Below are 24,243 nucleotides of genomic sequence, written 5' to 3' on the forward strand. Positions count from 1 at the left end.
ATGTAGCTTCCTTCTGAAGTAAACCATGAAATGAAAATATGACCCAGAATGCTGATTCAGCATCCTTCAGGATTAGGACTGCACTCTGGACATTAACTCATGATAAGACTAACAGTCTTAAATACAGAGGTCTGGAAAGTCTGTTCTTTAGGTCAGGTAAATTATCCTTTGTCTACAACACACAAACTTATAAACAATATACAAACACTGAATGCCTCAAAAAGGCTTTCCTAATGTTAAAATGAACTGGAGATTTAGACTAGGACTCACAGAACTTCACTTGTAGGGAGCAAATTCTTTTACACGTACACAATGGCATTGATAATTTCCCTTTCAGCTGCAGATCCTCACCCAGTATTGAATGCTGCTCTGGAGGGACAGCTTTTCAGAGTGGAAGGATTGGATGCAGAAAGGTGAACTAGAAATACCTCTACGAATTGGATATATATATATATATATATATATATATATATATATATATATGCAACCACACAAGGTGTTTTGGATCCGACGTATTGCAATACAACTATCAGGTTACAAAATTACTGATTTCTCCATAAGGAGAATCATATAGTCTGTTTGCAGATATACAAAGCAATTTAAATTAGTAAGTGTACTAACTCTCCTGTACCATCTGTACCAACTCGTTCGTTAACAACCCTTGGAGCTGATACAAGAACCAAATTACTCACAGACTCAATCATAACAACATAAAACTCCTCCCCCTGGCCAGAGATCAGATCACAGGGCATACATTCAGACTGCTTAGTTCATCATGAGATGCACACAAGGTCAGTGCACAGCATGATAAAGGATTTTCAACTTGTAAAAAAAAAATTCAGAAGAGAGTAAAACTCACAGCTGTGGAAGACAGAGAAGCCCCTGTGATCTGAAATGTGAAGCTTCTCAAAAATGTGACACTGTTCTGAGTGCGCACACACCATCCATAAACAAGCAGCTTATCTTACATGCCTTTTTTAGCCAAAATTACCCCGTGCTATGGAGTGAAGTGTCATTCTAATAAACTCATAATACATTTTTGGCAGGGAGGAATTTATAAGAAGCACACCGCTGTGCCTTGAAAGATGAGTTAACATAAATCTCAAGGTCAGATTGCATTTATTTCACAAACTTTGGTGGTTTAACCGTTCGTATTCTTCTTATGAAGAATTGGATCCAAAAGGTGATAGAGACCAATTGCATATAGTGCAAATTCACGTTCAGATAGAAAAATTAAATGGTAACCATAAAGTTGCTATATATAATTGAGCTCCTTGCTTGCTTTGGAGAGATCAAAACACAGCAATATTTTTGCCTTGCCTATGCAAAGTACAAATGCATGTAATATCCTCAGTTTTAAGGGCTGTGGTGAGTAGCCTGCCTTACATAGACAACTCTTTAGAATAGACAAAAAGGAGAATGTATTTTCCAAAATAGAAATACTGTGTCCAAATACTCAGTCCTCTTGCCCTGCTAAAAACAGGATGAAAGACAGGATGCAGAAGGAGGCTTGACTTAGTTTGACCTGGATTTCCTGCCAAATGCACAGTGATCATCAGACCTCTCCCTTTTTTGCCTGTGTAAACAATTCCTGGAGAGCTGCCATTAGGTCCAAGATATCAGAAGGGAGATCCTGAAGTTGCAAGCAAAATTCAGTTATGCCTAAACAATTACTAACAACTTGGGAGAGTTCTGCAGTTTTATTCCACAGTGCAAGAAGTAGATCAAATTACCACTCTCATATTAACTACTATACATCTGCAGAGAACATTCACAGAAAATAGGAGACCTCCATTTATTAAAGGCACAGTTACTATAGCAATGGGAGCTTGCAATATATGCATGCCTTTCTCCAGTTTTGGAGGTTCCACTGTTTCGGGCCATTCAGTCTATATGCCTATTTGTAACACTTTGCCGTAGGCAGTTAAGATTTCCCTTAGTCTAATGCCAAGTGTTATGGTAGCTTTTGTGGTATTTGCCTAATGGAAATTGGACCAAGACCACCAACTCATTTCTCACAGGCTTTGAACAGATGGCAATAACTCTGAACTCGACAGAGTCTTCTATTTACTTGTATGCTGATGCATAGATGTGCTACCTCCAACTACAGTGCAAGTGAATCTGTTTTCAGTGACAACACATAAGAAAAAGCAGACTTCTCTTTTCTTTTTTCTTCTTTTTGTCTACACAAACATGGATGGGCACACACATAGACATAAGTTTCACATAACCAACATTCCAACCCTCTTTAAGAATCTCAGAGCAGTTGAACTCTTTAAAGACTGTGAAATGAACTAGGCAATACACACCTGGGCCTCTAAATACCATTCATTGCCAGTTCCCAGTACAGTAAGCTGCTCTAAAGCTACTGTACACACTGAACTCTTGGCTCTGAAGACATACTGAACATTGTAGTGGTGATCCAGAATTAGCTATGCTTTTAAAGCAACTCCCTTTACAGCTCTAAAGCACTTACTATGAAAGCTTCAGGCCTTGTGAAATGGGCATTTTCCCCTTCAAAGTGTGAAAATGGGTCATACTTCTCATTAGTTTTACTTTAGCCTTGAAGAATCTGGCAGAACAGCTGGTAAAATTTTCCACAGCAATGACATGCTTTCAAACATATAAAAAGAACACGGATTTTTACCAACAAGAATCTCATGTCATGTAGATGTCTTGTAACTGCTGCATTTTTGCTAAGATGTTAATGAAAGTCTCACGTAATTCATTACTGTGACAAGAAAAAAAGCATTTCTTTCTCAAAATCTCATGCTTTATGATGTAATAAATCACCAGGGATAGCCTCTCTTGTGTGGATAACAACAACTTTTCTTTTACTGCTGAGCTCTCTCAACTTTCAAGTCTACTTTCTTTTTTTAGAAGTAAGTAGATAGATTTCTAAAGTTCCTGAAGCATAATTGTAGGTTTATACATGTGATATACAGTAAGCTCACTATTGGATTCAACATTACAGAGATCATGCATATTCTTCATGTGAAAGAGTTAGATTCAGGGCTCAAGAGATGAAAAAGACAGGTTGCTTACCTGTAACTGTAGTTCTTCGAGTGGTCATCTGTGCATTCACACATATGGGCTCTGCGCCTGCGCAGGGCCAGGTTCGGAAACTTCTATAGCTGAAAACGTTTTAGGCGGGAACCCCTCCCCCACCGTCCACTGAGCATGCTCAGGGGTTCCCGCCTAATCCCCTCAGTTCCTGAAACCGCCTAAACCGTCTCACTGAGGAGAACCACCAGGTGATCAAAAATTTAATGACACCATAGTGGGGACGGTGGGAGGGTTGTGTGAATGCACAGATGACCACTCGAAGAACTACAGTTACAGGTAAGCAACCTGTCTTTCTTCTTCGTGGTCTCTGTGCATCACACATATGGGTGATTAACAAGCTGACTTACCGGAGGTGGGTGGTGTCAGTTGGTATATTAGTAGTCATAGGATTGCCGATAAGACGGCACGCCCAAAAGCGCAGTCTCTGCGCGCCCTGATGTCCAGGCGGTAGTGACTGGCAAAAGTCAAAGGTGTGGACCAGGTAGCTGCTTTGCAGAGGTCTGGTAGAGTGATCCCCTTTTCAAAGGCTGTAGAGGTGGCCACTCCTCTCGTGGAGTGAGAACGCACCTTACCCTCCAACGGGAGGCTAGCGAGTTCATAGGCTAGCTTAATAGTCTGAACCACCCAAGCAGATATTCTCTGTGGAGATGCCTGGAGTCCCTTTTGCTTGCCCCCATAACAAACAAAAAGTCTATGGGATCTCTGGAGGGTGGCAGTTCTGGACTGGTAAAAGGCCAGAGCCCGTCTCACATTTAGGGTATGTAGAGCAGACTCAATAGGTGACGTCAGCGAAGGAAAGAAACTTGGAAGCGTAATGTCCTGCCCAAGATGAAAAGAAGAAACAACCTTTGGGAGAAAAGCTGGATCCGGTCTAAGGACCACCTTGTCAGCGTGAAACACCGTGTATGGTGAGTCTATGCGGAGTGCTGCTAGTTCGGATGCACGCCTGGCAGATGTGACTGCCACAAGGAATGCCACTTTGAAAGTTAGTAATCGCAAGTCTGTCCTTGCTAAAGGCATGGTATTTTTCATGCCCTTCATGAACCGTTTTGTCAAGGGGTGTGTGAAGACGGAACAGCCCTGAATCCAATGGTGTGAGGCAGAGATAGCTGCTAAATAAACTCTAAGTGACAAGAACTTGAGTCCTTTTTTAAATAAAGAAAAAAGAAAGGAAAGCACTGTTGCTATTGGTGCTGAAAACGGGTTCTCGTTTCTACTAATGGCAAAGGCAGAAAATGCTGTCCATTTGTTTGCGTATGATTTCCTAGTAGCTAGTTTCCTAGCTGCTAGGATAATGTTCCATATGTCAGTAGGCAGCGGTTGGCTGTCTAGTGATGCCTTATCCTCCAAGCCGTTAGGTTTAGGGACTGGACATCTGGATGGAAGATGAGTCCCTTCCCCTTGGAGATGAGATTGAGATATTGAGGTAGTCTGATATACTCCGCTGAGGACAGTTTGAGTAGCGGAGTGAACCACGGCTGCCTTGGCCACCAAGGTGCTACTAAGATGGCATTGGCGTTGTCGCTGCGCAGCTGTACAATGACTTTTGAGAGGAGTGGTATGGGGGGAAACAGGTACAGTAGCTTTCCTGTCCACGTCCTCTCGAAGGCGTCTCCTAGAGATGCTGCCCCGTGGCCCGCCCACGTGCAGTACTGGCTGCAGATGGCGTTCTCTGGTGACGCGAGTAAATCTATTACAGGCTGTCCCCATGCCTGAAAGATCATGTCCAGAACAGTGTCCTTCATCCGCCACTCGTGCGTGTCCACAAAGGTGCGGCTGAGGTCGTCTGCCAGGATATTGTCCTGGCCTGCGATATGAATGGCAGACAAAGTCATGTTGTGGGCAATTGCCCAATGCCAAATGTCCAGAGTGAGGGAGATCAGGTCCATAGACCTCGTCCCACCTTGCTTGTTTATGTGCCAGACAGCAGCCATATTGTCTGTATGGATCTGGATTACGTGACCCGATAAGGTCTGCTGAAAAGCATACAAAGCTTTTTGGATAGCCATCAACTCCAAGACGTTGATGTGTCTTTTCCTGTCAAGGGAGCTCCATCGCTCCTGGATAGTCAGGTCCCCGCAATGGGCTCCCCAGCCCAATAGGGATGCGTCTGTCATCAGATGTTGTGATGGAATTTGGGGTTTGAAGTCCAAGCCTTGTGTGATATTGGACAAGTCCGTCCACCAAAGGAGCGTGTCCTTTATTTTGGCAGGGAGCGACAATTTCACTTGGTGAGCGTCCAATGTATTGTCGTACTCCCTCAGAAGCCACAACTGTAGGGGTCTCATGTGCAAACGTGCCCTGGGGACGACGTTGACCATCGCTGCCATGAAACCCAATAACCTTTGCGCCTGGAAAGCAGAGGTAATTTTTGAGTGGAAGAGCTTAATTGCAAGTTTAATTAACTTATTAGCTCTATCCTTTGGGAGGAAAGCCCTGGAGCGGGTTGAGTCCAGAATTGCTCCAAGGAATTTAATTTTTTGGGTTGGATAAAAATTAGATTTTTCCTTATTGATGCAAAGGCCTAATTCGTTGAGTAATTTGATGGTGAGGTGGGTATTATGGGCGGCTTCTTGCTACGTATTAGCCACTATCAGCCAATCGTCCAAGTAGGAGTAAATTTCTACCCCTCGAGTCCTCAGAAAGGCGCATACTGGTGCCATGCACTTTGTGAAGACTCGGGATGCCGTAGATAGCCCAAAAGGAAGCACTTTGAATTGGAAAACGTCTTCCCCTACTATGAACCTGAGGTATTGGCGATGAAGGGGATAAATTGAAATATGAAAATATGCATCCTTAAGGTCGATAGACGTGAACCAATCCCCTTGGGAGAGGAAAGGCAGGATGCTTGCTAAAGAGTTCATCCGGAATTTTTTAGGATTGATGAACTTGTTTAGCTCCCGGAGGTCCAAAATAGGCCTCAGCCCCCCATCCCGTTTCGGAACCGTAAAGTAGCAGGAATAGAACCCGCTTCCGAGAGTGCGAGTTGGTAATCGCTCTATGGCGCCCTTTTCCAACAGAGACGTAGTCTCTTGTAATAGAGCGTCTGTAGGTGGTGAGAACCTTGCGGTTCCGAGGGGAGGGGGAGTGGAGAATTCTATTTTGTAGCCCCGAGATACGATGTTAAGGACCCATGTGTCGGATGTAATAATGGTCCAATTGTAGAAAAAAGGAGCAAGGATGTCACCAAACTTAGGTGTTAGGCTGTTTGGCGTAAGAAAGTCAAAGGCGCCGTCTTTGATTCGGGTCAGGCTTGCTCTTATTTTGCTTGAAGCGACCTGGGTACTGTTGCCTTCTGTACTGACCCTGAGGTTGGTATGTAGCAGGGCGGTGTTGCAGTTGGAATTGCTGCTGCCTAGGTTGGAACTGCTGCTCTGTTCCGGGCCAGTGTCTCTGGCGGAATGGTCTCTGAAGCTGTAGTTGCTGCTGACCAATCCCCATCTTTTTAGCCGTATTTTTGGCTTTCTGGATGCTCTCCATCGACTCGTCTGTGGATGAGTGGAAGAGTCCTTCCCCGTCGAAGGGGAGGTCCTCTATCCGGGTACGTGCCTCCTGGGATAGTCCTGCGGACCTGAGCCACGCATGTCGCCTCAACGCAACTGAGGCTACCATTGCTTTCGAAGCACAGTCAGTGGCGTGTCTCGCTGTGTTAAGTTGTTGGTGTGACAGCCTCATGGCTTCTGTATAAAATACATTTGCCAGCTCCCTTTGATCGTCTGGCAGATATCCAGAGAAGGATGCCATCTTTTCCCACAGGAAAGATTGATATTTAGCCATGGTGGCTTGGTAATTGTGCACTCTTAGTGACAAAGATGTGGAAGAATAAATTCTTCTTCCCAAGCCGTCCAGTCTCCGGCACTCCTTGTCAACCGGAGCGTTGTGTTTCCTCTGAGTGCGTCCTTGGGATGCCTCAACTATGATTGAGTTAGGCTTGGGATGGGTGAAAAGAAACGGCGCTGTCTTTTCTTGGATTTTGTAGATGTTATCTAACTTCCTCAACGTTGGTGGCATAGAGGAGGGCATTTTCCATGACTGTTGGGCAGTACGCAACAGCACAGGCAAGTATGGGATTGCCGCTGGGGTAGCCGATTCGCAGTATAGGTCGTCGTATACTGGATCATTTAGCTTCTCTAATGGTTGGGAAGTTTCGATCCCCAGGGATCTAGCCATTCTTTGCACTTGATCTGTGAAGTGAGTTAAGTCCTCAGAGGGTGAAATAACATCTGTCGCTATCACCAAATCATCCGGTAAAGGGATTGATGGTGGAGGTGATTGTTCCTGAGAGGAGTCTGATCGATAATCCTCATCAGAGAGCTCATCTAAAGCACTTCCCCTCATTCTAGCTGCGGGTAGGGCTTGCAGAGTCTGTGACGGTACCGATGTTGTCGGTGCCGTAGCTTGGACCTGTTGAGGTGGGGGCCTCAGTACCGATGGCTGCATTGGCGGCGGCATAGCGGTAGCATCTTCCGCGGGTGGAGGACGGGAAACTGTCTCCGATGGAGGTTGGCGAAAACGCGGGTATGGGGCATACTGCTCCTGGTAATAATAGGAGTCTTGGTCCCTTCTATATCTCCAGTCCTCGTAGTAATAAGGAGGATACTGTGAAGGATGCCAGTATTGAGCTGAATGAATCGACGCCGGCACACGGTCTCGCACAGGCCGGTATTGACGGTCGTTGGTATCAGGAAAAGGCATATCTTGGTACCGATGAGTGTCGGTATCGAAGTCCCGGCGCTGATGTGCGTCGGTATTGAAGTCTTGATATCGACGTGTGTCAGTGTTGAAAACCGGACATGGCTCATGCCCTTGTCGGTATCGATGTCCATCAGTACCGATGGGTGGTTGTTGGCTTTGGCGGTATCGAGGGGAGGTGGAACCCTCTTCTGCCAACGTCGGATCTTGTGAGGAGGCTCTGATCTCTCCTTCCGAGATTGATGCCCTCAAACTTGTCTCCTCTGTCGGTACCGTAATGATATTGAGAGACGGTACCGGGGACGGCATTATCTGCTCCGATCGTGATGGCGTCAAGGCCAGTGGAGAAGACGGAGTTGCTCTTCTCGGTATCGAGAAGGCTCTCGGTACCGATAGTGTCGGTATCGGGCTTGCCGTTATTGGAGGCGTTTTTTGCAATGAAAGCCTCGATATCGGGCTCTTCGGTACTGTGGGACGCTTCGGTATCGAAGGCGTCGGTACCGGAATCATCGGTATCGAAGGGTTTGACTTTGCCGATTTTTTCTTCTCCTTCGATTTAAGTTTGCTCTTTTTCTTTTGGGGTTCTTCAGACCCAACGTGCTCTCTCGCTCTCTTAGATATCTTCTTGGCCGCTTTTGAGGAAGCGGATAGAGAGGAGGAAGGGGGGTGAACCGGGAAGGCATCACTCCGCAAAGGAGGAGGTTGGGGCATTGACTCCATAGTATTGGGAGATTTGGAGCGTCGAGACGTACTCGGTTTCTCCACTGCCTCCAACGCCTTTTCCCACAGCAGCACCCGAAGGCGATCTGATCGGTTCTTCCTGGTTTGCCTGGAGAATTTTAGGCAAAAACAACAGAATTCGACGACATACGTCTCCCCCAAGCACAGCAAACACCGGGAACGTCCGTCGGTTTGGGATATCTTCTGCCCACAACCGGAGCACTTTTAAGAGGCCTTGTAGTGCCATAGGCACCAAGGCTGAGGTAACTAACAACAACTAATTTTTTTATATATATTATATAACTATATAGAAAGGTTAGAAAACTGTAGAATTAAGGAAAGGATGAAAAAACAGTATTTTTCAGCTAAGGTATAATGATACCAAAAACAGAGAAGTCTCCAAACGCTGTTGACCCTACAGGCAGTTGAAGAGAACTGAGGGGATTAGGCGGGAACCCCTGAGCATGCTCAGTGGACGGTGGGGGAGGGGTTCATGCCTAAAACGTTTTCAGCTATAGAAGTTTCCGAACCTGGCCCTGCGCAGGTGCAGAGCCCATATGTGTGATGCACAGAGACCACGAAGAAGAACCAACAATGAAACACAGGTGATTCCATGGATAACTCGTGCAATCACTACCTTTAAGATAACTGGTGCAATCACTACCCTTTCTAGTGCATTGATTTTTTAACTGCATCATAATACATAACAAAATAAAATGTGACTTCAAATATCTAACAGCAGCAAATGCCATAAAATGTTTTCAATTAAAAGCCCGAGAGAATAAGTATAAAAAGCCACATTAAAAAGTATGTTTTATATCCCTCTTAAAAGCCCTATACATCTAGCCATATCTCTCAGGAGGGAATTCCATAATATAGGAACCACCACTGAGAAAACTGTCTCCTAGTGCTTGATTTCCTTACTGATCTTAATGGTGGGCCAGTAAGAAGGGCTCACAAAGATTATTTTAAAGCACAGGCAACTTGGAAGACAACTTGCTAGAATGTTAGAAGACTATAATTGTAATTCTGTAGAAAGTAGGAACACATCTTCTGCCAAGAAATTTAAGAGCACTGACCTCCTTATTGGAAATGTGTCCAAAAAGGATGTCAAGCCAGAATCTCATAACACCCCAGATTTCTTTGGGATCCAAGTCGTTCCAGCTTTTGCTCCAATAGAGATCATGTATAATAATGTGGGATATAATACATCCTACATTATTCAATGTAGGGTATATTATATTGTATAGAAGAATTCTTATATTGCATAGAATTATCCAATTTAGTTTGTCCAAAGTAAGAAAGAACAAGATGAGCTCAATTACTGTAGCAAGAAAAGAAAAGAACGCATTCTTCTGCAAGTGGATTTTACAAGCTTCTGTAACATGTAACTGGCTGGATTGATGAGGCAATGCTGCTCATCTAGGGGACTAAGGCTAGCACCAATCAATCAAGCTGTCACATTTGATGAGTGCAGACCTAAATCATGTCTCTTTTGGCCACTCAACTTTTCAGCTTGGCATCAAATACCCATAACCTCTAGTCATTTTAAAACGACTTACCCTCTTCAGATGATATTCCACTGTGCAGCTGCCTAGAGGGCACTCCCTAAGGTTACAGGGGAAACCCATGTGTCTATCTACACATTTTTTCACAACTACTTCTGACACATAAGGTATGAGGCTCAGAGACTGGGACTTATCTGCAAGACTCTGAGGCATGAATGAGAGGACTAAGCTGCTATTTTCTTTTGCCCCTTTTTCTCTCCTCAGCAGATATTTTGTTGTTTAGGTAGTGTTAAAATCAATATGTTTTCATCCTATCAAGTCTTGTTATTTGAACATATATTTATTTTAAAAAATATGAAGTGACCAAAAAAGGATACAAACTAGGAAAAGGAGAGATGCACACTGGTAGGTTTATTTAATTTTACTTTACCAAGTTATTTTGTGGGATCATGTAAAAATAAAATAAAAAATGATGTGAATTAGTATTTAATGTAAAGTTTAATGCACAAGCAAAGAGTAAAACTTACTTTCTTTCTGTTTCTGGTGTTGAGACCACACTGCTGAAGCCAAGGGATTCCTGTAAGAGAAGATACATTGCTTTGAGTTGAAGCTGAACAACAGCAGGCTTTATTATCTGACTGATGCAGAATACCAAATTGAAGGCAAAATAAAAATAGATCATTGGATCTATTGTACTTACTTCAATCTGGGACCGCAGCTGTAGGGATGTGGAGCTGGAATCAGGTTTCTCCTAAAACAGAACAGATGTCAGGTTAGTATAACATGTAAGCGTAGCAGCATGACAAGCGAAGTAAAAACAAATAGGAAAAGAGCAATAAGGAATATGAGTGAGTACTTAAGAAATCATCAAATTGTCTCAATTTAGATGTGTTAAGGAACTGAAAAAGACAACTATGGTAAAAATGAGCTCACAGCTTGATTTAAAAAGAAAAACATAAAGTGAGCATATATTCCTAGTGGAAATATCACTACTAACCACACATTATTTCATTAGGACTGCCTAATTCTATTTTTTTCTTTTCAGAATATGATGATTTCCTTTTGTTTTCCATGCAATATATTATGTTGTCACTAGATGGCTCAATGTGCTGTACAACACTGTAAATTGCAAGCACAGGTAAAGGAATGAGATGCTAAGGAGAAAAATCATTTTACCATACTAATCTCCTGGTATAAGACCTTATTTTCATTTGTACCTTTATTGCCTAAGTTAAACAGTTATTACTGCTACCAAAATAATTCTTCTCGCTTATTTGCTTATGTTGCATATTTGCTTCTGTCTTAACTCCTGCTAACCTTTCTCTTCTTTGAAATCCCTTGGTGAAAAGGAAATTTGGGGAATTCTCTCCGAAGTGAAAGAATGTAGTTTTCCCAAACAAAATTTATTATTAATCCTGCTGGGTCAGCACTGAGATGGTATCTCTTCCACTTCTCCGCAAAACACTTTAAGGGAAGTAGACTAGAAAGGATGTGGGGCATTGTTGCAGAACATAATTGAAATTATTGGTGCAGCTGTAAGGAAGGAGAGGGTGTCATGTACAACAAGCCTCAATCACCTGATAGCTAAGCACTAGCAACAAAACAGTATGTTTCAAATAGTCCAAGTGTAAGTTCTAGGAAGAATGTGACTACTTACCAACAGCTTCTTTAGGATACAAAATTTCATAAATACAAATTATTGTTAATAACCAACGCTCTCTTTGCTTTGATTCATACAACAGGAGAATAGATAATTCTATTGTCACATTGGATATAAACTGTTTAGAAACACTACACCATGGTCACAAAAAGTCTGGGAAAGAGGAACACAGAATAACTACATGACAGATTAAGTGGAAGTGCTTCCGCCATAGGAATGCCATGAGATGCAGAAGGAAAATATTTCAACAGAATGAAAAATCCACTTGGATCTTTCAAGAAAGATGTGAGAGTCAGAATTAGTGGTAAGTAGTCTAGTGTTGAGCCCACAGGTCTTTCCAAAGTAAAATGTATCTCATGTATTACAACATGTATTACATGTTGTACATGTATTACAACCTGCCAAAAGGAAACACTTCCCAATGTTAAAGAGGAAGAAGAGCAGTTAGATCACATAAGCAGGGAGAAGAGGGCCTGCAGGTTGCTACAAAAAAGTCAGCTTCACAGGAATTTTAAGAACTCAGAGGCTATCTCATGAATGAGAATAATCCAAGGAAATTGGGTGTATGCATATTTTGAGCATTTCCCTCTACCTGAACAGAATAATTGTAAAACAGAATTGACTAACAGAGTTAATAACCAAAATATCTGATGTATTTTCACCTACACAGAAGTCAGAACATTGGCAAAAGTATAATAAAGCTGCTTTATTCACTCTCTGCCACCTCTTCTCCAGAGCAAGTTTCCATATCAAACAGATAGATGCAGGCCCCTCTTCACTCAGTACTTTGACCAAACTTGAAAAGCCAAATGAACTTTCCAGCTGGAATGGCAACAAGAACGCTGCAAGGTTCTCTCTCATGCACTCTCCTGTCTCCATGAGACAAAGGCCAAAAAAGAAGGAAGGAAGCAGCAGTTTACCTATGCGACATTCATGCCAGGTTTTTCCTCCTCCACTCAGTGTCTGAGCATTACATTTCCCTCACATTTCAAACCTCGGCCTACACTTGTAAGAAGATATGTCTATATTTTATACTCATATTTTTTCTGGATTTTAATACTCTCACCAAAGTGAACAAGAAAAAAAATAGCCTCCCTTACAAAACAGAGCAAAACAGGAGGCCGATGGATAAAATTCAAGGTCTTAGTTCCTTCTCTCTTGATGAATGAGAATTGCGGGGGAGGGGGCAATAGCATGTAGGGTAGGTTAAGCATTGCTAAGGGCAAGTTTTGCCATGTTGGCAGCTTTCAAATACCCACATAGCATGAAACTCACAAGGTGACCTTCAGCAAGTCTCTCAGCGTAACCAGTCAGCAATGTTTTGAGTATAAAATAGTTGTTTTAGGCTCCTTGGAAAAAGGTGGGATATAAATGTTCTAAATATGTGAGTGATCATATTTGTATCTGAACCTGTGATGCAAACTGAAATCTTGGAAGTGTGAGAAATAGCTCCTTATTTGATATATTTGCATGCCTCTTGTTAAGACTTGTTAAAAGTTGATCCACTTGCTAGTTCACCTGCTTTGTTGTCATACAATCAATGTGCTACACAATGCTGCCCTATGTAACTCAAAACTTCGTTGGTTCTTGCAGCAAATTTCTCAACAAAAATAAGAAAACAGAAGTTACTGGAATCATTTTCCAAGGAGCCTAAAACAACAAGCCAGAATTTGTTTCTTCGGTCAATCATTCATTTAATTCAATGGGGCAGATTCCAGGGCTTTATTTTGTAGTAACTCTTTAACATAAGATTCCAAAATTTTAATCTCTGTTAGAATAACTTTATTTTCATCAAAGCTTGGCCATTTTTGTAAATGTTTGATTCATATCTGAGAAGCCTGATTATCTGCTTTTCAAACACACATCCCTTGAACCTTTGGCAAAAAATTAGTCCTTCATTTACGTATAGATATGGGCACCGTTAAAGAGATAGAAGTTCTCAGAGCAAACACAGCTCTTAACAGGAACACCGCAAAGGATTAAGATTATTCAAAAAGTATTGGTACTCTTTCTTTTGAATTATAAACAATGTGTATCCATATTCATCTCCTGAAGGATTGTATATCTGAAACATTGAGCTTTTTAGATTCATCATTAAAGATACACGCTTTCCATAGCACCCGAGTACGTCTCTCCCCCTCTTTGGCCTGAACTGGTGCTTTCTCCCTCTCATCACAGACCACTGTTAAAGTTGAGCTTGTGGAGTAAAATCAACACACTTAAGATGAATCTTTTATCTCAAATTCTTTATGTTATGCGTGGGATTCCTTTACTTATACCTGACAAATTTTTTCAACAATTTAATGCTTTGTTTCATAAATTTTTCTGGGGTCCTTCTCCATCTCAAATATCTCTGAAACAGATGCAGCTTCCAATTAAAGAAGGTGGGTTTGGTTTTCCAGACCTAGCTTTATACCATCGGGCTTACCTATTGGCTTGTACTAAATTCTGGTCATATTCTGCTCCCTCAGAAATGCCACCAAGGTCAGTTCTGGAAGACTTATGGTTAGAACCTCTTCCCAAATGGACAGCACTCAGTTCTCGTTATATCAGAATAAGTAACCCCCCTCCTAACAATTCTGGTTGCTAGAGAGACATGGCGTATAATATCACGTCAATTACAGTTTGATCCAATCTCTCATGCTAAATTGATTATATAGGGAAACCCGGATTTAAAAATTGGAAAGAAAACATCTCTGTGGAGAACATGAACAGATAAGATTATTTTTACATTGGATCAATTAATAGGCTCAGATGATGAGATTTTGTCCTTTTCAGACTTGTGTGTTAAGTATAATTTAACTGCTATGGCTCAATGGCAATACTTGCAATTGCAACACTTGCTGGAATCTAGGTTTGGTCCAGCTGCTTTTACAGCTTCAGAGCCTCCAGCATTGTTAGAAACACTTTCAACAGCTGAATTGATACATAGATGCACAAATATATATATATATATATATATATATATATATATTAGCAGTAAGTAAATATGATACCCATAGTTGAAATAGAGAACTGGAGTGCCGTATCTTGCCTAACCAATGGACGGTTGCTCTAGCATCTGTATTTGAAGCTTCTATGGATCTCAGGTTACGTCTTATTCAGCAATTTTTTTTGTTTCAGGTCTATTGGACTCCACAATGCCTTTTCAATAAGGGTTTGTCTAACTTGCATAACTGTTGGAAATGTAATGCATCTAATGCTTCTTTAACTCATATGTTTTTGCAATGCTAAGAGGTTATAATAAGGATGAACTTTGTACTGAAGCAATCTATAATATGGAATAATGTGCATCGCCTCCTAAATTACCTACCGGCTTCTTGGAAGTTAACACATGGTCAGCGCAGATGGATTTTCAGAGCCCTTATGACAGCCAAAATACTTCTATTATCACATTGGAAGGACAAATTCACACCTCCTATAATGCAATGGATCAAGGACCTAATAGCATTATCAACTTTTGAACGAGTGTTATATAGACACAACTTGCGAATGGATAAATATATGGATATCTGGTCTGCTTTTCTTGAAACCTTTGTATAACTCTCTCAATTTTTGAGGGGGGGGAACAGTACATACGATGGAAATGATGATAATTCTATATACGTACATAAAGTATGCTTTTTTCCATTTTCATTATGTCTTTTCTGTTCTGTTTGTTGATATCCACAATAAAAAAGTTATTTTTTTATAGATACATTAATTTTGTACCATCATGTGAAAGTCTACCTGAGGAGATTTTAATCTTCATTCACAACATTAAGTGCTCATGCTACACTGAGCCAAAACCTAAACAAAATCAGCAAAAAGTAGAATTAGAGTTGTCCGGAATGTCTGATTATTTGTCAACCAGATGCCATTTGTGTGTGTGTGTGTGTGTGTGGATTCTAACTGAATATTAGTTCTTACTTCCCTTCAAAGTTTCTGTGGAACAGTGCAATTTTTTAGATGCAAAGAGTGTTTGCTCAGAGCGTAAACAAGAGAAGACAGGCAGAGTAGAATCTGGATTTTGTTAACACAGGATGCAGCTGGTACTTTCCCTAAGAGAATTTGGGTTTGGGGGGGGGGAACTCACTCCGCCTTCCTTTGACAATGGAATCTACTGTGCTGTGTAAATTCTACTTGCTTATAGTCAGCTTGGATATCCAAAGTATCCCTTAAAGGAGATGAAAGGGGAATGTGAATTTATAAAGATTATATCTAGAGTAAAACATTTGCAGCACAAACCTCCTTTTAAATACCACATAAACTAGACTAGACAAATATTTGCTTCTTAGAAGCCAGTGGGGAAAAATCATGCAGTGTGAGGGTGCAGTAGCTGGTAAAAAGTTCCTTCTTGTTTTGCTTCTTTGAAATACACACAGATTTTCATGTGAGAAAAAGCAGAGCTTGCAAGCTGATATTCACTTGAGTCGGGATAAGCTTCGAGATGGAATTCGGAGAACCTTGGCAAACTCAAGTTTTGCTGAATTGCACATCTCTAGACCTGCACACCTGACACTTTCAAAATCTCATTTGCTAGCAGTAGTCTCATCTCATTTTTTTAAGGTACTGTTCCCCAATCTTCAATGTCTACCAACTAAATGAATTCCAAGCAGAAAGGCTTTTAGTCTTGCCATTTTTATGAAGATACCAGGAATTTTTACTTGAAACTTGATGCCAACTCAAGTTGGTCATTTGGAGGAAGATTTTCCAAGATTAGAGCAGATGGTTAGGAGTGAGTGCACTTTGTGGGGGATTTCCAGTGGCCCTGTCTACATTTGAAGATGCCAAGGAGCATCTGCAGTTAGGTGACTTGCATTGCTCACAAAGGCTGAAAGTGCACCAGGTTTTGAAAATATTCAACACAACTGAATGCTTGTTAGAGAGATGTGTCAACAGTGGGAACACTTTCTAAAATGAAGATGACATTCTAACTGGATTTTTTTTTCCTGCAGCACCATCTTGATTTGACATACAGGGGGGGCTACCATACCTACAGAACAGATGTCTATAATAGATGTCAAACTGTTTTGCCTGCAGGAATATGTCTTCCCAACAGAGCTTTTTCCTGTCACTCCAGATACATTTTCAATGGGGGGTTTCTGATGCACAGTTTGCTGGAGTGGGGACACACATCCACAGCTTGCCTGCAAACCCAATACTGCTCAGGATCTTGTGATCTTTGCTCCACACCCTTCATCTGCAAGCAGATTGGTGATGCAAGATGCTTCTCAGTGCACTGGTCAATGGTAATAAATAGGCTACTGCTAGAAAAATTCCAAATGCCTAGAACTTGGAAATAATATTCCAGCTCTAAAATCAGCATACTAACGAAACACGCAAACATACACTGCTGTTTTGAATATTATTTTCAATGAAATTCAGCACATATGATGAGAGTCTCTGCACGTTCTAGCACGGCTGAGTGATGAAAACATATTTGAAGACAGATCGCAGTCTCAAACAACCTATCTAAGATACATAATTTAACCTGAAAAAAGTTCCCTTTCTCTTGTCATGTCCTACTCTGTTGAGGTTGCAGGTGAGCCACAGGCTCTCGTTTTTAATTGCTAGGCATATCTCAGTGATCAAAACGTAAGAATCAACAACAGACCTATTGCTGCAGCCACCAAATGTTAATGTATGGGCATTTGAGGGAAATTTATCAGATCAGTGATTTTCAGATTAGCAAGACATGTATTTTAAGTTTCCAATTGCACTCCTCCAAACTGTCCTTTTCAGCCATTTTAGTAGGACACGGGGGAATTTTCTGCTCCATTACTCTTCCATGTAACTGCCAGAGCTTGTATGTTGTATTCTAAATGAAAACATTTTGTGCTAAACACAACATGAAATGTGGTGAACGGAGTTATGGGGGAATAGTTAAAACTGCTTTCTGATAAATAATACATGTTTTCCCTTGAAGAAACATTAGCCCAAATATTCTCTTAATGGCTCATAAGCATAATAGATACTGTGGTGCATGTATTACAAGACACCAGTGATAGCAAGTTCTGAGTTGGTACCCTGAGAGCTCTATGGGGAAAAATGGGACTTGGATGCAGACAACTGTGTTTAGGATAAGAATCAAAATATCCAACTAGCGTTTCAATATCCATTCCAAAAGTTTGCACAACTGCGTAAACAATTTATTTACTATTACCTGGACTCAGAGAGACAGTAGGCGCAGGTGAGGTTGTGTTAGGGACGGATGGACTCACCTCCATCCGTGCTCGCCAGGTTCTCGCTAAACTGCTGTTACCACTACCGCCGACTCCCACACGATGGCTGGTGAGCACAGTGAGCACTGCAGGGATGCCTGTCTTCTTAGCTACCCGCCATTTTGCATAAATTATGCCTGTAAGGTTGTATTTTCCAAAAACCCTGAGCCACCATTTTTATGCAAAATGGTTGCTTGCTGAGTCCAAGAAGGGGGTGGAGTCCGGTCCTCACAGACCGTTCGGCAAATGGGTTGGGTAAGTGCACAGTGGCTTGGCAAACAGAGTACAGGAGGCCGAAGAAGGAGGAGTCTGCCAGACTCCACTCCGGTCTTGGACACCTGCAACATCCCTAATTTGTGTATGGGATCAAATGACCATACTTTCAAATTTGGTGGCTGCAGCAGTAGGTCTGTTGTTGATTCTTATGTTTTGATCACTGAGATATGCCTAGCAATTAAAAACGAGAGCCTCTGGCTCACCTGCAATTTCACAGAGCAGGACATGACAAGAGAAAGGAGAACTTTTTTCAAGTTATTCTCTGATAATACCAGAAATCTAGAAACCCACTGGGTGGCCCTGGGATAGTCATTCCTTTTTCTTGCTTTTTAAAGTAGCACACTAAACTTCAGAATGTTATCAGCATGAACAACAGATTAAAATCCGAGCTTCTGAGGTAGGGCAGGCAAAAAAACAAAAAAAAAGATCAAACAATCAAATAAAAATGTCAAATATTTCTCTATCCTGCTCAGAGACGTAACTTGCTCTCCATAGGATTCCTACACTATGTTTATTGATTTTCCTTTGCCACTACACCAAATCTAAGGAAAAATTCTTGTCTTTTTCAAAAAAAGCTCTTAATTAGGGCCAGTTTGGTTGATTGTGGCACAGAGCAGTAAAGCAGCAGTTTCTGCAGCCGAAACTCTCCCCACGGCCTGAATTCGATCCCAGCGGAAGCTGGTTTCAGGCAGCTGGCTCAGGTCGACTCAGCCTTCCATCCTCCCGAGGTCGGTAAAATGAGTACCCAGTTAGCTGGGGGAAAGGTAATAACGGCCGGGGAAGGCAACGGCAAACCACCCCGCTATAAGGCCTGCCAAGAAAACGTCAACGAAAGCTGGCATCCCTCCAAGAGTCAGTAATGACTCAGTGCTTGCACGAGAGGTTCCTTTCCTTTCCTTTCCTTTCCTTGGTTGATTTATGACTTTCAAAAGCACCCAAGAAGAATATAGGGCAGCATTCCAGACAGTCTAACTCATAGCTGTAGGACAGAATCAGACACACCCCTAAAGACAGTCAGTATTTGCTGGTGCAACAGCACGGCTCAGCTCTTGGGCAACTCCCTAAGTTTATCCTATTTGCCTTCTGCTTTTCAACATTCCTCCCTCTCCTCCTACTCACTGAGATACCCTGAACTCAATCCCCTGGTTCAATTCAAATCCACTTGGCATATTTGGAGAAACTGATAAAAAAAAAATCCAAAATAAACAATACAAAGGCCAACTGGAAAACAATGTACAAAATGCTTTTGTCACATACAAACATATGTTTAAAAGAAAATATTGTAATATGTTGAAAATACAGACAGATGAAATCAAACACTAGAATATATAATGAATATATAATAATCTAGAATATATTATGAACAAACACAACAACTGCTTACACTTGGGTATAGCCATAGAAAGCAACATTTCCCATGTTCAAAAAAGCTGCCTGCCCTCAAAGAAATACCAGAATCAAAGCATTCCTGAGCATTCCTGTATATTTATTCTGTTCTCACACTAGGGAGATTTATCTGTAAGATTCATGTACAATACAGAACAATGTACAGAATCTAAGTGATTTTTTTAAAACAAAAACAAAAACAATACTTGTCAATAAATATGATTGAAAAGAAGCTGATATGCAACCTCCCAGTGAGGGATCATTATGGAAAGGAAGTCAATCTTAGTTATTTTTGAGTTAACACCATGGGTGCTATGACAATGATCAGCACTATAAGAAAATACTTATATCGGCAGCGTAATATTTATTATTCCATTTTTTAAAAACTCACTTTAAAAAGATTTCACTTTAAAAAGAATTTTCCACACCACATTTATTCCTGGAGGAGAAGAAAATACAAGTAACTGCCAATTGGCCTAAGGATTAAGCATCAACTAGAACTGAATATGCCTGCTCCTTCTTACACTGTGCTACTGTGTGTGTTTATCTAATCATTTCAGCTGAGGATTACTAAGTAGCAAAAACCACGCATGCCTTAAAGCACCTAAATGGAAAGACCAGGCTACATCAATATGGGCTCTCAGATGCTTGTATAGTTAATTTAAGGCACAGCTTTACTGCCCAGACTTACTGAGACAGTTCACTATCAATTCAGACTTTAGAAGTTAAGATGGAGTCTATTAAGTGTTTTTCAGCAGTTCTGCAGGTATGTGCTCCAATTCAAGTTGAAGGTGGTCTAATAGTAGCAACTCACACAAGGCAACACCGTAATACAGATAGCCAAATGCCTTCAGGCCATTCAAGACACTCCAGTCATGTATGTCTGAGTGAAGAAACGTACAGTATAGACAGCAATGGATTTCGTGATAATCATATTGTGTTTATTACAAAATTTGCAAACTGCTTTTCAACCAATGTTTCCAAAGTGCCATCAAAATAAAATAAAACAAATCTTATCAAGGAATAAACACAAGTTTACATAGTGACAAACAAAACTAACAAACTCAGCAGGAAATCAACTCACAAAAGTGTGACAGAGAAAGGGTATTTTTACCCTGTCTGTGGAAGGAAATCCATGCAGTAGTCAAATAAACAGCCTACAGGAGGACTTCCTAGAGTTCCACAGCTCTCACTCAAAAGACCCCAATTCTTGTGGACACACAAGAACCTGCGTGCAAATAGTACAGGCTTGAAACAGGCCCTCATCAACTGATCTCAAGTTTTGAGCCCATATTTGGTATTACTACATGGAGATTCATTCCCTATTAACAGCTTTGAAACATCTGTTGGACTTGCAGACTGTGTTAGAACATGCTGATTTTATGACTTAATAATTCCAACACAGCTCTAGCCAGACAGAAAAGTGCAAGAAGATGGAAATTAGGAAATTAACCTAATCTGATAGAGGTATGCACTTTAACACTGTCTTGTACTCCTGAATCTACTTTTCAGCATTAACTATTTCTCGTCCACAATATTAGCATGGATCTCTCTTGCCTTTGGAAGTGACACTTTCCAACTTTGTATCTGTTTCTTCTATGATTGTCATTATAACTTTAGTGTGTTTATTTTATGTTATGATTTGAGCCTATACTGATTTGACATTTGCCAATCAATAGAACAAGAGAACATAAGTCATTACTTCAAATCCTGCAGCTGGCAGCACTGATTCCTGTTCTCTGCAATGAAGTTTTGAGAGTTAGAACTACAGAGTTGTCTAAATCAGATCAACACTGCACCACTGCATGAGGGAGAGATACATCACCTTACACTTGAAGCTAAGTGTGAATTTTTAACAATGGTTAAAAATTTACTCATAAAATTGAGTAGCAATAGCAGTACAAAAATGACAACTCCTGTCTACAAGTAAGCCTGCAGGTAGAAATGAAAAGAACAAATGCTTCCAAACATGTAATTAGCCATTTTCACAGCTTGATAGCCTTCTCATCCAGCTGCAGGGCTGTAGCAACTTTGTGAAGATTAACAATAGCGTAAGAAACAGAGAGGTCTGCAAATACAGTATGGCCTGAATTTTAAAGCATAAGCTTTAAGGACAGCTCTGGAAGTGCTTTTGACCTGGTAGAACAGATGGGCAAGAATGAAGTAAAGCAATTTATAGATCCATAAAATTTAAAAGGGGAAGTTTCCCACATATCTCCTTTCCTTGTTTTTTTTGGGGGGTCTTTATGAATATCAGGTTATAGTCTGGGGCTTTTGGTTTATCTCTGTAAAGCACGTACATTCTGTGAGTATTTAACAACACCGGCAACAGAAAAAAACCCAATAGAATCACTGGAGATAATCTGTATTCTGCTACATAGCTGATCACAACTTTCTACACACAGCTTCTCAAAGGGATTTCCCCCACAGAGATATGCAATAGCAAAAAATAATAAAATAACAAAGAATTCTTCCTGGGCTACAGTAGCCACCACATATAGATAAAAGCCTGAGTGATCTCAGTAGGGAATCATCCCTCCCTTCTAGCAAAGTGAATCTTGTTATCGTTTGAGGTTAAATATGTCAGCGCTGATAAAGACAAACTGGTAGAGAACTACATCACTGAGAAAATGCTACCTACTATGGAGAGGAGTTTTGAGGGACAATAGACTTCAGAATAGTTACTGGCGATAACAGGAGGATGTGCTGGACAGAACATGGTGCCTTATGCAGCCCATAAACTCTTGTTGGAATGCACGATGCTCCCTTCCACTCTCCTTTTCAAACAAAAGGAAACCCCATGAAGCAGTCCATCAAAATCTAACACTGAATTTCATGTGTGTGGGGTAGGGGCTGAGTGAATGTATAACAATGTACAACTACAACCATTGATGACAGCTGTGGTCATATCAATGGCTAAAGAGCACAATCTTATGCACGTTAGGACAGAAAAATATATATCCTACAATTCCCTACATCCCCCAGCCAGCATGGTGGTTTGGGACTTGCTGGGAGTTGTAGGACTCCCCCCCCCCCGTCTAAATGTGTATAGGATTGCATCCTAAGTAATCTTATTTAGAACTGAAGTGCTAAGCACAGAGAGAATGCAGATGGCCAAACTAGACAATTACGTTTGTCAATATGTTCCACATTTTATGTTTTCAATTTTTAGGGCTAATGCATTGTAGTCTCACTGTCAATTCAGCCTCTTTCCTTCATTTATAAGAATAATTGTGTCAGCTGTGGTCATCCCTCACTGTCTAATAAAATATGAATTGGGAGCACAATTTAAGCCTTTCACAGGCTACCAGATTGATGGATTTAATGTTTAGAGATAAATATAGCTGTTACTATGTTCTTTTCTAATGCTAAATAACTACAGATGCATTATTTAACTTATTTTTCTACAGAAATGAATGCTGCTCATAGGATAAAAGGAACAACAAGGGCATCCAAGCATATTTGGTAATATAAACCTTCAGTGTCTTGCCAATCATATGTTTAGGCAAAATACTTTTATATCAAACAGTGCCATCCTCTAACGATCAAAGTATGCTTCCATAATGTATAGAAAATGTATAATTAGAACTTTCAAAAGTAATAACAAATATAGTGTATGATCTTCACACAGAGAGAGTCCTATAGGGTTAACAAATACGCATTTCCCCCTTATACATCTGGGCAGACTGGCAAAAGAAGGTCTCCCAGGTACCCATACCCCTCAATTCAGTTATGCTTTGTGTGACCAGAGGGTCATGTTGTGAATTCACAATAACAGCAATCAATCAAAGTTCATTATACAGTCACAAACCTGCTTAGACAATAATATTGTTATTATAAAACATAAATCTGTTTATGGGGTAAGCATATTTATAAATGCAGCCATAAGAGCTCCATTCCACATAATCAAGCTTACCAGGTCTCATTGTTTGAGATTTCCTGCTATCAGCCCCTCTCCTCCTATTCTTTCGTCATCCCTGAGATAATGTTGGATTGTGAAACCACTTTAGCAAAACAGTCTTGTAATTCATTTGCTACCAGTATCTGACAAAGCCTTGAATTCTTTGCAAAGAATTCAGATACTATGACTCTAGTCTGGATACCAAAATATGTGGCATTATCTCAAGTTAATCACTCCTAGTCTAAAACTCTCTGGTGGCTTTGTAAAATATCTACTACAGAACTGTTGCTTGCTAGTTAATGGATCTGCTTTCCTTGCACATCTTCAGTTTCACCAACAACACTGAATGCTCCATTTTTTGGCTAACCCTTTCTGTCATCTCAAATCTTGTAGATGGAAATCAGGATAGCATTTTGTGTTCACTGAATCACTGGCATTTAGAATGCTACTTCCGTTATTCTTGTTTTGGGAAGTCATTCCTTCATGCATTTCTTTTACTTTCAACATTTTAATAGTGTTAGGAAATTTGTCTAGGATTGTGCTTATGATTAACATTATCGAAGCAAGAATATTAGGAGGCAGAAAATTAATTTTGTTTGGAAGTTTGTAGTCTGATTTCTCTCTTTGTCCCTTCGTTCCTTCATGCCCTTTCTTACCTTTTCCTTCTGCAGCTAGTGATCAATGTTAAACCAAGACTGGCATCTTATACACTTACTTGACAGTAAACTCCACGGAATACAGTCCATTACTTTTAAGATTGCATGCATAGGAACACGCCACACGTATATTTTAAATTGTCTAGAGTATATGAAATTTATTGGTCTGGTGCAT

General features: G+C 40.8%; 1 protein-coding gene across 4 annotated transcripts in view; it reads right to left on the reverse strand.

The window, feature by feature from the left end:
- LOC134397695 (SAM and SH3 domain-containing protein 1-like) overlaps window positions 1-24,243 on the reverse strand; it is a 603,491-nt gene that overhangs the window by 79,940 nt on the left and 499,308 nt on the right. For 3 of the 4 annotated variants that reach the window (XM_063124569.1, XM_063124572.1, XM_063124571.1), the window contains exons 3-4: window positions 10,687-10,737; window positions 10,514-10,563 (exon numbers count right to left, since the gene is read on the reverse strand). In XM_063124569.1, the coding sequence (XP_062980639.1) occupies window positions 10,514-10,563; window positions 10,687-10,737 (101 nt within the window). The remainder of the gene's footprint in view (window positions 1-10,513; window positions 10,564-10,686; window positions 10,738-24,243) is intronic. The other variant, XM_063124570.1, reaches the window with a different exon arrangement.

Source organism: Elgaria multicarinata, chromosome 4 (genome assembly GCF_023053635.1).
Source record: "Elgaria multicarinata webbii isolate HBS135686 ecotype San Diego chromosome 4, rElgMul1.1.pri, whole genome shotgun sequence".
In the NCBI taxonomy this organism is placed as follows: domain Eukaryota; kingdom Metazoa; phylum Chordata; class Lepidosauria; order Squamata; family Anguidae; genus Elgaria; species Elgaria multicarinata.